At 39.2% G+C, this 16121-nt stretch overlaps 1 protein-coding gene across 1 annotated transcript; it reads left to right on the top strand.

Moving 5' to 3' along the window:
- The first annotated feature begins 3910 nt into the window (after positions 1–3910).
- Positions 3911–14972, top strand: CUNH6orf58 (chromosome unknown C6orf58 homolog). The gene is made up of 6 exons (XM_057405455.1): positions 3911–4247; positions 7202–7288; positions 10574–10758; positions 11930–12063; positions 12417–12655; positions 14603–14972. The coding sequence occupies exons 1-6, from the start codon at positions 3926–3928 to the stop codon at positions 14788–14790; spliced, it is 1155 nt and encodes a 384-aa protein (XP_057261438.1). The 5' UTR covers positions 3911–3925; the 3' UTR covers positions 14791–14972.
- The last annotated feature ends 1149 nt before the right edge of the window (positions 14973–16121 follow it).

Here is a 16121-nt window from a genome sequence, read left to right as displayed (position 1 = left end):
TGAATTTGATTTGGAATATTATTCATTATCATTTTATTTAAATTATTTTTTTAATTGCTTCTGTTAAACAAAGAAACAAACAGAAAAGACAAAGTGAGTATTTTATTATGGCCATCCTTCATCAGCAGGATTCATCAGCACAATTTAAAACCTGAATTGTTGGGGTCTGTAGCACAGGCTGCTCTTTCTGGTGAGGCATGATCAGCAGATAACATAGAAAGATTTTTGCAGAGGGGAAAAAAGATTAATAGATAACATGGGAATGATGTTTTCCAATGAAGGAGAAATTTTAGGTCCAAGGATGTATGAAGGAGCCAGGGTATGAGTACACAGCACTTCATGCTAGATCCACACATGCAAAGTGTAACTTCCCCCTCGGATGCCTGATGCTGTTACCACAACATGCATTGCTGCATTAGTGGGGGAGTCCACTCACATGGCCATAGGCTTTGGCTAATGACCCTTACTCAGAACCACACTTAAAGGAAGTGAAGTAGCAGTTTAAAATCCCTCCTATAACCCTGCCATGACATTTTGCTGGAGGATACTGGAGCCAGGGAGATCTTCCCTGCCAAATTTCAAGGGCCTGTGAAAAAAATATAAATAGAGTGTCCATTCAAAGTGATAGCTGCAGACAGTAGCAACAGAGATGGCTAAACAACCTAAATATATTCACTGCTACAAGTTTATCCAGTGAAATACATGGAGAATGGCATTTGCTACAGCACGGTTTTGTTTTCCCTGGAACTGCTTGCAGCCAAGCAGCATACACAATCAATGGTGGAAGTGCCAGGGCATGGAAAAATGGTGACAGGGAGGTTCATTGAGACTCATTCTTCTTCCCCTTAGGACTTTTGCCTGAAAAGAAAATGTGTTAAATTTCAGTGTTGTTTTATGTGACTGGAGGATATTTACATCCCACGTTACCTGAAGGTTTCTCACCTGCAAAGCTCCATATCAATTCTGAGCTCATTCCAGTGAGGGTACTGATGTCTCTTCCTCACTGGCTTGCCAGTTTCTGCTTCATTGTATTCCACCAGGACTAAGGAACTTCGTGTTTTGACAGTTTGGGGACTTAAACATTGCCTGTCATTTCTTATAGTCACCTTGACTAATCTAATTGATGCTTATTTGCTTTTCTGCAGTTACCTTGCAGCAAACTCTGCCGCCCGGGTGAAAACTACAGTGTTCTCTCTTGAAGCTTGACAAAATTACATATCAGACCTGAATTTACCATCTGTCACTATCTACAGTCTTTTCCAGGACTTGCTTCTGTTTCAATGTCTGTAAGAGCACAGTTGTACCGAGAAACTGGTAGAGTACTTATTAAGAAAGTGGTGAATAGATCAGTGATGCTGTCATTACCAATAATCTCCCTTAATCTTTCACTTATTTAAAATGCTGACTTCCCTGAAGGGATGCTATGACTCAAGACCTGACAGCAATACCACTCAAGTCCAGTCAATGCCACATGAATACCCCCCTCACCCCACTCAGGGCAGCAAACCAGCAGGACTGGATTCCAAGCTGGAAACTCCAGAGCAGAGATTTCTCAAAGTAAAGCTGTTGTTCTTAACGTCTTCAAAAACTTCAAAATTATTTGCCCACACAGATAAGTGTGGAAATGGTGTAAGAGCTACAAAACAAATTATAATATTTTGCAGGAGGAATATTTTTATTACATTAATTTAAAAATTATTTTTGACTCATTAAAGATTAACAGGGTTGTTGAAGTCCTTCTGCTACCATAATAAGGCTCAAACTTAAAAAAATGAAGGCATTCAGTAGTCTGTCTAGTAGGTGTATTCTTGGTTTATGATTTTTCACTCCATGTAATTTACTACATGTAATCTGCCATGAGGCTGTAAATGTATGGTATCTCTGTGAAAAATGAAAATGTTTATTCACGTATCTTTACCTTAGGCACCTAAAGCGAAATCGCTCATGTAGTATGAATGACTGGTAGGAGAATTCAGACTCTACTCCTTGACTGCAGAAAGGCAGAGAGAGTTTAGACTCACAAATTGGACACTTGTCTCAGTGGTGGTAAAAATAACCCCCACTGTTACTCACTCCTCCATGTTCCCAACTAGCATTTCTGCTTGAGTACAATTGAGACCTTTGTGCCATTTATATCATAGAATCACACTTTCTTCCACATATCTTGGAACCTAGCTAATGCTTTTCAGCATTCCTGCTTTTCAGGTGAGCTTTGCTGCCTATTACCTCAATTACAGCCTAATATATATATTAGGCTCTAATATATATATGTTATATATATTATGTGTGTATATATATACATACATATGTATGTTTTATATATATTAAAAACCCAATGCAGTTCTTGGCATTTATTCTTACGAGTATTTTATAGAATGTCTTCTTTCAAGAAAAAACAAGTATCTTTGAAGCCATTTCTGAAATTATTACGTAAAAGTAGGTTAAACCAATATTGATTTTTTTTTTTTTTACTCTGAAGTATTTCTATATGTCTAGAGCTAAACCTGTAATTTCAACTCCCTCTGCAGACAGTCAAGAGAAATGCATCTCTCAGTAGTGTATTTAAATGAGTTAACATTCTCTGCTTTGGCTGTCGAGGGAATCTACATAGATAAGTTAATGTTTAAATATCCACAGTTAGGTTAGATAAATCTAATCCATAGAAACTCAGTGAAAGAACAACTTGATTACAGCTTGATTATTTCAAACGTCTGTGAGGTAGCATGATTAGGAAAAGTGTTCTCAGATCTATGCTAATCTCTGTTGAACACTGAGTGTTTTTCAAAAACCTTTGGGTTTCTTTCTCAGTAGGGGAGCTAAAAATAAAAAGTAACCTTTGAAAAATCATGCTATTTGCTAGAAAATCTACTTTATAAATAGCAAAAATTGGAAAAGTTTGAACCGAAATGATGCATTTCTTTTAAATTTACTGTTAAAAGTTTTCATCCAGTTTTGACTTGCTCTCTCTCATTCAGGGTACTTTAGGCACACAGAGCCCGACCAGAACTCACAGAGTTACTTCAAAGAAAATGGGCATCTGCAATTTTTCTCATGCAAAAGAAAAGCTACAGAGATAACAAATGATGTGTTTGTTTGATGAGTGCTCTTTGGTAACCCTTGCTTACCTGAGAAAAAGCAGCTGAAGATTATAAAGAAGTAGGTGAGGTGAAGGTAGCTGGACAGTTTAATTTTTGTTGTATTGTAACTGAGGCAGACACCGATTTTATCAGTGGAGGATTCTATTCTCTTTTTATCTCAAGATTGTGGAGCTTCAGTAGGAGACTCTAGGTCTTTATAATGACCATTTCTACACAAAGCAAACTAACACTAAAAATAAATACAGCTAGTCAGGTGCTGAACGGCCTGCAGCGGGGCTGGTTTGGCTACTTCCAATGCCTTCATGACAAGAAGGCTGCAGGCAGTTGTCCCAAGGACAAATGACAAAGGTGCTAGTGGCAGTGCCTGCTTAGGTCACTACTGCTCCTTGGTCAGTGCCTGGAGTTTATCATCAGAGCGCCTACCTCAGCCCTAACCTAACCCTGACTGTGTCTGGCAGGGGTGAGCTCTGTGGCACTGCTGTCCCCAGAGGCACAAATGTGACAAATACAGTGTAATCAGTACTGTAGCACATTGACTTTGTGGGAGGGTGGGTATACGTGGTGGCCAGCACAGATCTGGACGTTTTCTCATCAATCTGATCCCTCTTAAATATCTGCTGCTGCTCCCCAGATCCCACTGGATCCAGCTCCCCAGGGAGGACAAAGCATTACTCAGAGCTTGTCAACCTGGCAGCTCCACGTCAGGGTCACTGGAAAGAGGGAAGGGAGATAAACACCTCTGTGCCTGAGTCACCCTTTTTTGCCCAGCCCTCACCTTTCATGATAAAAGCCCTGCAGCCACAAACGCTGGGTCACACACCTTCACAATGTGGTCCTACTTCGGCATACATGCTCTTCTTACAGTGACTATTACCCTGAGTCCAGTGACTGCTGCAGTGTGGAGTGAAAAAGATGCCACCGAAGAGGACATCTATCCCCCTCTGTGGAACCTCGCCCCTGAAAACCTCTTGAATTTCTTAGTAAAGGACAACAAAATCGTCATCAATGCCTGGAACTACCAAGAACGACTGGGACTGTACAAGAGCTTGCTAAACTCTTCAGCCAAATATTTTACTGCCTTTGGATATCAAAATTTTGGCAATATTCTCTGGGGATTACCATTGCAGCATGGGTGGCAATTTCGTACAGGTATGAGTTATGCCCTTAAGGTGCTGGAACAGCAAAGTATTTACCAGATCTACTTTGGGCCATTCTTTCCAAGGTTTCTGCCTTGCAAGTCCAATACAGCCTCAGATGGTATAAATTTTGACATACCGAGCTAAACTGCCAATTTGAAAAAGAAATCCTAAATGAAGGGAACACCCTTCTCTTGTTGAGCAATAGCTATTAAACACTATTAAATGTGTACTGCTAACATAGTACTGGTCAGAATTCAGAAGATGTGTGGTTTAGATGGACAATATTCCAGTTACCTGAAAATCCCAGTTGCCTCAATTTATACTAGGTATATTTCAGGGCCTGGACTCCGCAGTGCTGTTCTTAAACTGGTAACTAATAGGCTTTTTTGTTGTTGTTGTTAATGTTATGATGAAGTTTGTTCTGCTTGTTGGGGGGGGAGGCGTGGTGAGGTATTGGCTCATTCCCCAAAAGCTGTTTGCCATCTGAGCAGCCATTCTTGTTTGCTTGTTGGCCTTGCCAAGGAAGGAGGCACAGAAACACATGTGAAAGGTCCCTTGAGGGTAAGAATGCATTATCTTATCAAGAGCTTTATGAGAGAACATGTTCTTCCACAAGCTGCTTCACATGCAGGAGACAGTGAAGCTTCCTTTCAAAGCCAGAGTTGACTTGCCTTTTTCTAGCAACCAGGAGATGTGGAAAGAAAGGTAGAAGAGTCAATAATGTTTTCAGGAACTTGTGCCTGGTGGTAACAACGCATAAGTCTGACTGTTGTTTTCTGTAGTGGCTGTAATGTATAGCTTCACAAGGTGGTGAAGCTGTGTGTTCAGAAGAAGACAGAGGTGCTGCAGCTGGTGGTGAAGGAAGGCTGCCAGCATTTAGTCACACCTAACAGAAAATTAATTGCTAAGTCAAAATGAGGAAAAGAAGGTACAGTAAGCAAAATCTTAGCAGGCAACTAGCTGCCAAACAGCAGCAAGAATTTGGTTGGAGTTTAGGCAAGTTGTTTCCTCTTTATGTACAGGAAAAGAAAGAGAAGATCATGAGAATGGCTGGTGCAGCCGGAAAGTTGGCCCAATGTGTGGCAGAGGCAAAGATGACTGGAAGCAGAAGCTACGCTTGAGTGGTGACCTGCTGGAAAGGACCTAGTTGTGTAGTGTGGCTTCCTCCACAAAGGGAAGATGTGTCTGCAGTGAGAGTTGCCAAATAGAGTTGAGGGACATGGTAGGTGAAAGGAAGATTTACACCCGGTTGCACAGACAGGTGACGACTTACTGTCACCTGCCAAACAGCCATAGGGCTGGTCCTTAGACAAGGAGATACATTTTTGAAATTACATGATCAAAAGGTTAAAAAAATATTAGAAGGTGAAATATCACACGGCTGGAAAGAGTTTTACAGTAAAAAAATGTGATAAGTAGAAGGATGAATGGATAAGGGGGAAAGAAAGACAGAATTTTGGTACATATGGTAGTGAGGTTACTAACTGGCTAAACCTAATCCTAATCCTAGGCAGCTGGGCTATATTAGTAAGGAATGACTGAAGCATTTGTATACTGGCATAATAAGCTTGTGTAAACAAAAGCAGGGTTTAAGTTCAGGGTTCAAGACAACAGATCCTTGAAAATACTACAAAAATTGTTGAATTAACCATTCTGTCTGGTCATGAAAGTTATGTTGCTGAGAAAATATTTTTATGGGTATGATTCTATATAAACTATCAAGAGCAAGTGATGCTGCTACTTAGTAAGAGTGGCAGAAAGATATGCAATAATCTACTCGTGGACATTAAATTAAATCAGTAATTTGGCTAAATTTTCAGTAGAGACAATGATGTTGAGACAGCACACTTGGTAGGAATGAGATTTTGGAAATAGAAATTGTCACCTGGGAGACAGAGCTAACCTGAAAGTCCTGCCTACACAGAGTGAAGAAGCCAGAAAACCTCTACCCCCACTTGGAAGCAGTGATATATAGAAGTACGAATCCAGGAGCATTGGATTTAAGAACTTAAAAAAAGATTCAGGTGGCATTGGATGTCAGAAGAGTAGGAAAACAAAGTAATGCCGACATTCCTGAAATCATCATGTGCATGTTTAAAGAATGTAATGAGGTTTACTTCTAAACTGACAGAAATGAGGCTGTCATTTAGCTGACTCACCAGAGTAAGTGCTCTGCAGGGCAGAGGTGGGGAGCTTCTGAATAGTTCAAGCATTGGACCTGACCATGGTAATTTCATGTCATACACTTAAAGCACACTTCCTGACTCACTATGTGACTGCTTACCACACAATGTACATGTACATTTCAGGAATTATGTTGTTTCTCCGTGTCATGGGCTTAAAATGAAATATGCTCTATATGCTGTCATGAAGAATTGTGAAATGTCTTGCATGTTTGCTACAGCACATGCGCTTGAAAACCTTCTTAATCAGACACAATGTTTGCATGCTTAGCTTCACAGTAAGGCCATGTTTGTGTGCATCATTAAACTGGAGGGATTCCATATCACACAGCCCAATTAGGTGTGACAATTACTAGTGCATCTAGTTTGTGCTCTTCCATTCATTAAGCAGCTCTCCTACACTAGCAGCCCTGCATCTATGGAAAAAGCAACATCAGCTATGTATGTGTTTATGTCTGTATGTGCATGTATATTTATGTCTCCAAAGAAATGTCACTGTGATGTCCTACTTTCAGATAGTTCCGTAAATTCTCAGAGTACATTTACACTGAGGAATATATCGAACTATAAAAACACAACCAAATTACTATGCACTGCATGAAGTATTGACTGAGAAATACAACTACTCTAGGAACAGTAGTTTATGAAGCAAAACAACAGTAATTGTTCTCTGTCTCTGAGCAAAATTCTGCATTCTTCTGTAACTTTTTTTTCATCACAGTGGGATTTCTTTTGTGAAAAAGATTGGGAAGTATTTGGTGTATTATTTCATTTGATTTAGGCAGATTAGCAGATCCTTCCAATGTGACTTCCTGTGGCTATGAAGATGGAGACCTCCTGTGTATATCTGTAAGAAGCTGGTGGTCCTGTAAGTATAAGCTGTTTCACTGTTCTTCTTCAAAATATGTTTATTGTCTGAGAAGGCAATTTAGAATCTTTCTTCCCCTTAGGCTTCTATATTACAAAATAATTTCCGTGCTACTTAATTCTCCATTAAAAACTTGCAGCAAGCCTGAGTAAATGAAAGTCAACTGACTTCAATAACTTATTTCAGGAAGGAAAAAATTGTGAATTTGCAGCTTTAAAAAGAATTACACTGCAAAAATGCACGTAAAAATGTGTGAGAAACATCACAATGGGTATCTGCATTTGTAGACATTTGTAGAAATTAGAGTTTTAAATTTCTTTGGAACAGATTTATTCTGTTTAGATGTTAATACTTCCAATTAAAACTTAGTGTGAAAATGTCAAGCAGGAATCTTTCTGATTCTTGCATCACCTTCAGTAATACAAATCTAACAGGACTTTTCTGTCTTCAGTTACACTTTCACAACTTCACTGTGGTCAGGAGGCTACAGAGAATGAAATAAAGGGAGAATTTATGACCATGATATCCAAATAACTTCATTATGTTCGTTACACTGACATTTATCCAACAGCCTTTCAAGGATTCAGCTAAAACTTAGTTAATACTTTGATCTGGTGTACACAAGCTATAAGACAATTTCTATTTACTTTAATATTGGCTTTGGAGTTCTAAAAGGTTAAAATTCTGTTAAATGTTTTTTTATTCCAGTAAGTAGAAACAAACTGAACACAGTGACAAAGAAGTATAAAAATCTGAGTTTCCAGTGACAATGCCCTAGACATTTTTAGTGTTTTCCTCAATACCTCTGAAAACACACATCCTGATAATTCAGTCTTCCCCACAACAGAAACATCAGAAAAAAACCTGAATACTTTTGATAATTCAAGCCTTTCATATGTCTTGCATGTTTGATGCAAGTTTGATTAACTTCATCCCTGCTGAACTGGAGGGATCAAGTTAATGCATGGTTTCTTCTAACCTGACAAAAACATGAATTTCATTTGTAAAAATGTATAACACTGGTGTAATGGAAGAATGTGTCTAACCATTACACCCAAGCAAATTTGCACTGCAGGAAGCAGTGCCATCTCAGTGACGGTGGTATCAAAATTGGAACTACCTTTGCACTAGGCAGTGCAGAGAAAAGGCAAAGTGACAAACTCTACTGAAGGACCAGCTGTGAGCTAACTCAGCTATTTGCTGTTGGCATCACTCCTGGTAGATGTGGCAGAACATGTTATCCTCCTGGGACATGAGGGTAGGTCCACTGTCAGGATCATGGGAGAAACAATAGTGTGTGAGACAAGATACTATAACCAGGTTTTTACATAGAAAGAAAAAAAAACCAGCACCCAGTTATGTCCACTTCTACCTAAGAGCTTTGCCAAAGAGGAAAGGAAGGAATCTGGAATGCCACATGCAGCTCAAGGATGTCCATTTATTATTGCACAGAGCAGCCCAGTGAATAACATTTGTAGCATCAGTAAAAAAAGCACTGATACCGCAGTGTTCTCTGTCTCAAGTGCAAGAACATGTGTCGCATGTTTCCCTCTGGTACTTTTAGATCCAAGTCTATATGGAAACAGATTCCTCAAACTAATAGATAATTAGATTTCCACAGAGTTCATCTTATAAGGGATTTCTTTTCTGAGCCTATGCAAAAACATAAACAGCTGTTACATTTTCTCATATGATTAATGAAATCTAATTAATTTTCCTACAAAAATTGAAGAACATATACCAGCCAGGCCAAATAAAATCTCCCAAACAATGTTTTTGTTTCTATTTTTCAAAAGATGAACAAATACATTCTTAAAAAAACAAAAAAGAGCAAAATTCCTTTTTTTTCTGATGTGAGTCAAAGTCAATATTTTTAGGGACTCTTTTTTTCTGAAACTGGAACTTAACTCTTTTAGAAAGTTTATCTTCTATTCTAAAAGAAATTGAACTGACAGATAAGGTAGGGGGAAGAAAGACAAGACCAATGTATGGATTACAATCACTGCTTATATCCAAAGGAAATAAAACAACAGAAAACTTCTGTTTGGTATTTTTTGTTTTTAAGGAGGTAAGATGCCTTGCAAACCCTCCAGTTTAAATATCCCTTTCGTTCCTAGGGAAGGGAAAGCTACACATTTTTTTCCTGTAGTACATTTTCTCTCCATCACTCTGTCCCTCACTCCCTCAGCTCCCCTGCTGTCCTGTTGCAAGTCACCCTTTCCACCAGACCTGCTGGCAGGCTTCAGCAAACAGCTTTGTCCCTTCCCTGACACACAAGTGCTTTGTTGTAGAGGCCCTTAGAATGAAGCTTCTGCCTTTGAGCTAGAAATTTAATGTATATATCTTCAAGTAAACAAAGCTGTAAGCACAGAGTAAATTAAATATGTAAATTCTAAATAAAACCAAAGCTGACTGTGATACTCACTCCAACTTCAGTTTTCCATCTCTGTGGGTAGCTAGCAGTAGGTGCTCCATGGGAAGGCATCCCACGCAGTGACAAGTAACGAGGGTCATTACATAGCCCTGTGCAAGCAGGGGGCCTTCCTGAAATAGAAACCATTACCTTTACTTTCTTCGTGTTTGCATTTCTGCTGTTGACTTACTCCTAAACTCTGCACGTTTATTTGATACTAATTTTGCTGCCTCTAGAAAACATATAAACTCAACCTTGATTTACCCTACTGCCGTAGGAGCACACAAAAAGTCTTTCAGACTGCACAGAAACCTCTCTCACTGTTTTGACGATGTAAGTGGTTTCAGCTGGCCTTCGGGGCAGCCCTCTCTGGCTTGAGAATTCATATGAATCCAGGAATTAGCTTAAACCAGAAACTCACATTTAATATATCCCTAGGTGTATGAGACACTCCCTGATTGAGAACGTCAGTCCTTTTTGCCTGGTATAATATTCAATATAGTCCTCTCCTCATTGTTTTCTGCCTGCCCTCTCAGTTACCCAAGCAGGCACAAATGTGTGATATATGCAAGCCCACTTAAAGGAATGTAAGTACTTTCTGAGGTGAAATCAAGGTTTCAACATTTCTCATGAAAATAGTGAACAAGAAGCTCATGCAAGGCTATTAAAGGGCAATATATAAATGAACGTTACAAAAAGTATCTAAATCAATACAGACATCATCATTAGTGAATGTCAGTACATGTGTCCTACTGCTGAACACAGCTGTATCACTGGCAATTCGAAACCGCTGCATCTAATATGGGAGAATGTTCTTTTTTCTATGCAGGAATTTTTAATTTGCATGAGGTTAACACCCTGTTCTTTCTAAGGTATGAATTACTACCTGGCTGTCATACCCTTTCTGGGGGCAGTGGAAGCTGGACTTTTTGGGCAGCTGCAATATGAGATTGAAATATTGCCGCCAGAGGAGCGAAGATCTGATTTCTGCTATAGTGTCGCTGACTGCCAGTCTCGCATTCCCAATCTTATGAATGCCTGGAAGGCCTATTTTGAAGTAAGCAATTTTACTTTGGTGTTTTGGGGTGGGCTTTTTCATATTTTCTGGGAAATTATACCAGAATATTACCTTTAAAAACTATTATTACTGTTATTTGTAAGATTCAGAGAGCTTAGTTTGCTTTCAGTAACAGCTTGCTATAAAAGTAACAAAACGAAAAGATAAAGTGAGTCAGACATAAGAAGGCCAGTCTTTTTACAGGTTCTGGGTTTTTTCCTTTCTTTCTCTAAGATAATTCTGTACTTTGGACTCTGTCCCAAGAGACTGTTTTGTTAACAGCTATATTTGTATTCTGCTTATAGTGCTTATATTAGCAATGCAAAATAAGCATGCAAGATAGAACATTACCCTTGAGAAATGGTCTTGCGTTGGTTTTATAGGGTTCATTTATTCTTTTGAATATCTAAAAAAAAACATGAAAATGCTGAAACTTTATTCAGAAGGACACATTTATACAAGTAGATATTCTCTTTCCTCCTCATTCAGCTATTCTCAAATCCCAAAGATGACAATATTTCTTACTTCATTGATTCAATAACTATTTTTACAGATAGACTTCTATATTTGGCATTTTTGTTAATAGTCAAATAGTTAATAATGATCATAACATTTAAACCTTAAGTCCTTCTTGGCAACTGTGAGTGAATGTAGAATTTCTAGGAGTAAGATTTGCTTTTTCTTAAGATTAATTTTCCTAAGTAGTGTGTTACGGAAGTTGTTATAAAAGACCTACTCCTCAAATAGCCATAATGGTAATCATCAAGGAGCATTTTCTTATTTTCTGAAAACCTTCAGAAAGTTGTGGCCAAAAGAACATAAACAAGTTTTCAAGGAATCCAATACTTCAGCACGGAAACTTCCATGGCACTCAGATACAAAAGTACACTGAATTACTGGGACAAAGTACCTAAATTATCTGGATAAAACCCTCACTCTGTTGAAGTCAAAGAATAGCAACTCCCATTGACTCCATCTTCATCTATATTAATCACCTTTCTGTCCCTATGTCAGACATTGTAGTCATTTACAAACCAGCACAATCTAACTACTCAAAAGTAATTTCCCTTAGCTTGCAAACTTACTATTACATGAGGCTTGTGTGTAAGTCTAAAAAATTAATTGGGTTTAAACCTCCCCTATGTTTCTCTGCCTTTTTTCATCTCTGCAGTATCTGTTATCTACAGAACACAAAGCCAAGAGCCCTGCAACCTTCTCCTCCTTCAAACTGGATGATGCCCTCTCTCTCATGTGGAGGGCACATGTTGCCTCCATTGCTTACGCACAGCCCAAGTTCCGCGACAGGTATGGGGATGAGAGGGGTGGCCAATGGGGATCTTCCTACCTGCATACCTCTTTAGAAGGATAGTATCCCAACAAAGTCCATATGAGTTTTCTTGCTTTAGGCCTCTGCTCTTTAGGCTCTGCTCTCCCTTCTGCTCTCTTGGAGCATGAAAGAATCAGCAAGAGATGGCTGCTAAGGGTGTGATGGGTGGGCAGGCTGTGGGCTTAAAATGAGATGATGATTCTTCTCTGGGAGATAGGGCCCAAGTCAGGAGCTGTATTTAATTTGGGCAGAGGCAGCGATGCCAGGATAAATTAGGTGTTCTACAGGGCATGTCAATCATCTGTTACATTTTTATTTTGATCTTTTTCAGCTTAAAATACCTCTCTGATCCAGAAGCAAATTTTGGTGAAGACTGGGCTAATGCTGTAGATTTCATTGCAGCCACATACTTCTCTACAGATTTATTGACCACAAACAACTTCCAGGTTTTCCTGCCCCAGAGGATGCTTGTTGTAGGGGATGTTGTCCCATTCATTAGTGACTTCAGTCCACAGCAAAATAGAGTCCTGCTTTCACTGAGCGCTCTTTACAAAACAAATAAAATAACAGGTACGAACCCAACCTACAGATGTTTGTACTCCACAGATATCTAATAACTTGTTCTCTCTTTCTATACCTTTCTCCGTACAAACACAGATTTTTTTTTTAATATAAAATAGTATAAGCACTTCATAGAGACTGACAGTAAATCAGTGCAGATAAAAATAGAACCATATGTAAACAACGCACCAGAAAGCAAATGCAACACTGACAGTATGCGGTATTTCACAGGAGATAAATGCATCATTTGTTGGAAAGATGATCTTAGTTTTTTTCTCCGGTTTTTACAGGAACTTTAAACCACAAATACTAGTTTGTGTTTCACCAGCTAAATCTGAAACCGTTAAAGCTGTAAATGAACTTATTAAATCAGTTGGGGTCACTAAAAAAAAAAAAGTGGGCAAAAGATCAGGAACAACAGTTTGTGTACCCACAAATGTTCTTGTTTTGTCTTTTGGTTTTGTCTCAGTGTTTAGTTTAACAGAGAATGTAATTGTCCCATCAAAACTGCACCTTTAGACAAGGCCTGCTTCACTACAAAATAAATTGTGCACCACCATCCAGCGGTGAGACACAGAACTGCATTCTTCTCAGATTTCGGTTCATTCATTTGTATTGCTCCGTTGCATGTTTCTGTTTGTCATTTGTGGAGGAAAGTTCTTTTGAATCTTTAAATGAAAATACAGTATAAAAATACACTGAAAAATTAGTTGATTAATTTCCAGAGCTATGGTGTTGTGTTTTTTTTTTTTTTGTGATCCTCTTCTGCCCATACATTTCAGTGAAAATTCTCTCACTAATTGTAGCTGAAAAGCCACATAATGAAGGTATTCAGTGCTACAAAAAAGCATCCTCACATCACAGAGTGCTACCCTCCCACCTTTCGCAGCAGAGGCTCTCAGTACCTCTTAGGACAGGACCCTTTCCAACCCAGTGTGAGATTTGATTTCTTAATTCAGAGTTTGAGTGTCTGCTATTTTCCTTTCGCTGCCTCTGCCAGTCCAGCTAGGACCTGTACTGAGATAGGGCTGCACTGTGTTTAAAGTTTCCTGACCCATGGACAGCAAAAAGCTTTAATTTTTATGCTTTTCCTGTCACTGGTGTGTGAAAGCAGAACAGCAGGTGCCTTGCTATTCAAGGCCTTTACTGCAGTCCTCACCTTTCCTGCAGTCCTCCTACAGTCCTCCTAGGAAAGAGGACTGTTTGCTGCCTTCTCCTCTTAACTCCTCATCTCCCCAGTGCAATACTGTGCAAATTGAGATCTCCACTGCTGTCAGTTTCCTTCTAAAGCATGTTTTGCAGAAGAATAAAGCCCTCTTGGTTTTCTAATAAACATTTTTTTTTCTTTTTTTTACTGTCAGATTTCCTCTGTGGGTCTTTTATCCCCCATAAAGATCAGCACTGAGAAGACTGTGAAGCAGACAAACTGGTGCTAATGCTGGACTGGTTAGGCATATTTCCTAGGCAGCCACTGCTTATTGCCTGTATGAAAGTATAAGGATCATTTGTTTCTTTAGCTTGAGGGCTTAGCTGGCATAAAGTGCAAATTCTTGGTTGTTTTAGAGTAAAAACAAAGATGTGCTTGACTATAACTACCAGGCTACTGCTTCATAAGCTTTGAAGCTATGCACATTTGCAGACCAAGACCTTAAAGTGCATATTCAACCATTTTGACTTGGAAGACTGCTGACAAGAGAACAAGCCCAGTTGTTTGTCAGTACAAAGGATCCTGAGCTGAATAAATGGCCTTTGTCTCCCTACACATTTGTGGGCAATTATTGCCCCATTGGCACACTCCTGTCTTTGTCTATATTTCACTATCCACAGGAGAGTGATGGGTGTTTGCTGCTGGACAAATACCCACATCCACCACTCTCCTGGGCTTCATCCCTTGTGTATGTGAGCTGCGGGTGCTCCATGTTAATTTGACAATGTCTTCTCCTGTTTCTTTTCAAGGAGGATTGCTGCTGAGTCTCTGGCGAAAGGCTATGTCTACTGAAGAAGGAAGAAAAATGGGCCAAAAGCTGATTGCAGACATGGCTGCAGGCCAGAAGTTTGACCTCCTGGGAATGAACAATGATTTGAAAAGAACTGATTTGACAGCACCCAGTTTCTTGAGAAAAAGCAGTTCCAACATTGAGTGATTAAATCTTTTAGCAGATATGTGCCTGGTAATCCAGATTTGGTAATTTCTTACAGCAGGATTTCCTGAGTAGCCATGTGTGCATCTCTCATATTGAATCAATATTTTTATCCTTAATTTTCCTAATTAGCTCATTTGCTTAATGCAATTCTTCATAAATAAAAGGCCTCACAGAAAATCTTACTTTATTGCTTTTCTCAACTTTATAAATAATGTATCATTATTAGATACAAAAGTAAATAAAGGCAAATTATATTCTGTTTCAGACTGGGTTTTTCTCTGTATACAGGAATCCCACCAGTTATGTAATTACTCAAGTCTTTGATGGTCCAACAGGTGATCATCAGAAACTTTTTTTTGAAGCTCTAATCCAAAATCAGTGCCTCGACTGTTTTCCACCAAAGTTATTATTTTGCAGACCAGCAGCAATCAAATTTGAAGCTTTCAGTCTTTTCATATTAAATACTGTAGTATAGACAGATTCCCTCAGTATGCTGCTTTGCAACCAGTGCGTGCCTTGTGTGGTGCTGTGGAGCCAGTCCTGAAGTAAATGGGCTTATTCTCTGTCAGCTCTTACATGATTCTGGTATTTTATTCATTTCATTTACTTCAAGAAAACATTGATCTATCAATTTATTTGTTTATTTATTTATGTGGTTGTATAGTCTGTATAGCCACAAATTGCTTTTTCATTCCCCCATGTCTAGCCCTTCTTGTTGCAGTGTGTCATACATTAGATTTGTTTACTGATGAAGAGATGTACTGCTTGCACTCCCAGCACCTGGCACACTCAGACCCAAGTTTCTGCGCTGGGAATTAATAAGAATAACCTGGCATTCGGAGATTGTTGGGAAGTGGGACAGGTGTCCTGCAGGCAGGCAGAGGTTGAAGGTTTTTTAGGAAATCTGCTGACTTGGATCCTCTATCCTTGTGAAAGCTTCCCCTAGAGAGCAGGCATGTTTGGAGCTCTCTTTCATTGGTGCACAGCTGGGGATGGCCACTGCCTGCTACATCCTATTAGACTACAGCCTACACTGCAGCATAGTTAAAAATAACACAAGCCTTAGATTTGTAAGTCAAAACAAGGGAAAACATGATTCGGAGAAAACTCCAGGAACAAACTTGCCAACAAAGTTTTCAAGCTGACAAGCAGGTATTCTTTATTGCGGCGCCGGGAGACACGGGGGATAGCTCCTCCTAACGTGTTCTAATCCAAAATCAGTGCCTCGACTGTTTTCCACCAAAGTTATTATTTTGCAGACCAGCAGCAATCAAATTTGAAGTTTTCAGTCTTTTCATATTAAATACTGTAGTATAGACAGATTCCCTCAG

This window comes from Pezoporus wallicus, unplaced genomic scaffold, assembly GCF_028554395.1.
Source record: "Pezoporus wallicus isolate ANWC-B61680 ecotype Strahan unplaced genomic scaffold, APGP_CSIRO_Pwel_v1 contig_3817, whole genome shotgun sequence".
Classification (NCBI taxonomy): domain Eukaryota; kingdom Metazoa; phylum Chordata; class Aves; order Psittaciformes; family Psittacidae; genus Pezoporus; species Pezoporus wallicus.
The sequence above is the reverse complement of the archived record's forward strand: the minus strand, read 5'-3'. Positions and strand labels throughout refer to the sequence as shown.

Bases quoted from the DNA above. Each gene is read 5' to 3' on its own strand.
- CUNH6orf58 (XM_057405455.1), top strand. From the start codon at position 3,926: ATGTGGTCCTACTTCGGCATACATGCTCTTCTTACAGTGACTATTACC. The intron at 7,289-10,573 runs GTAAGTATAAGC...GTTCTTTCTAAG, and splicing joins TGTAAGAAGCTGGTGGTCCT to GTATGAATTACTACCTGGCT. The intron at 12,656-14,602 runs GTACGAACCCAA...TTTCTTTTCAAG, and splicing joins CAAAACAAATAAAATAACAG to GAGGATTGCTGCTGAGTCTC.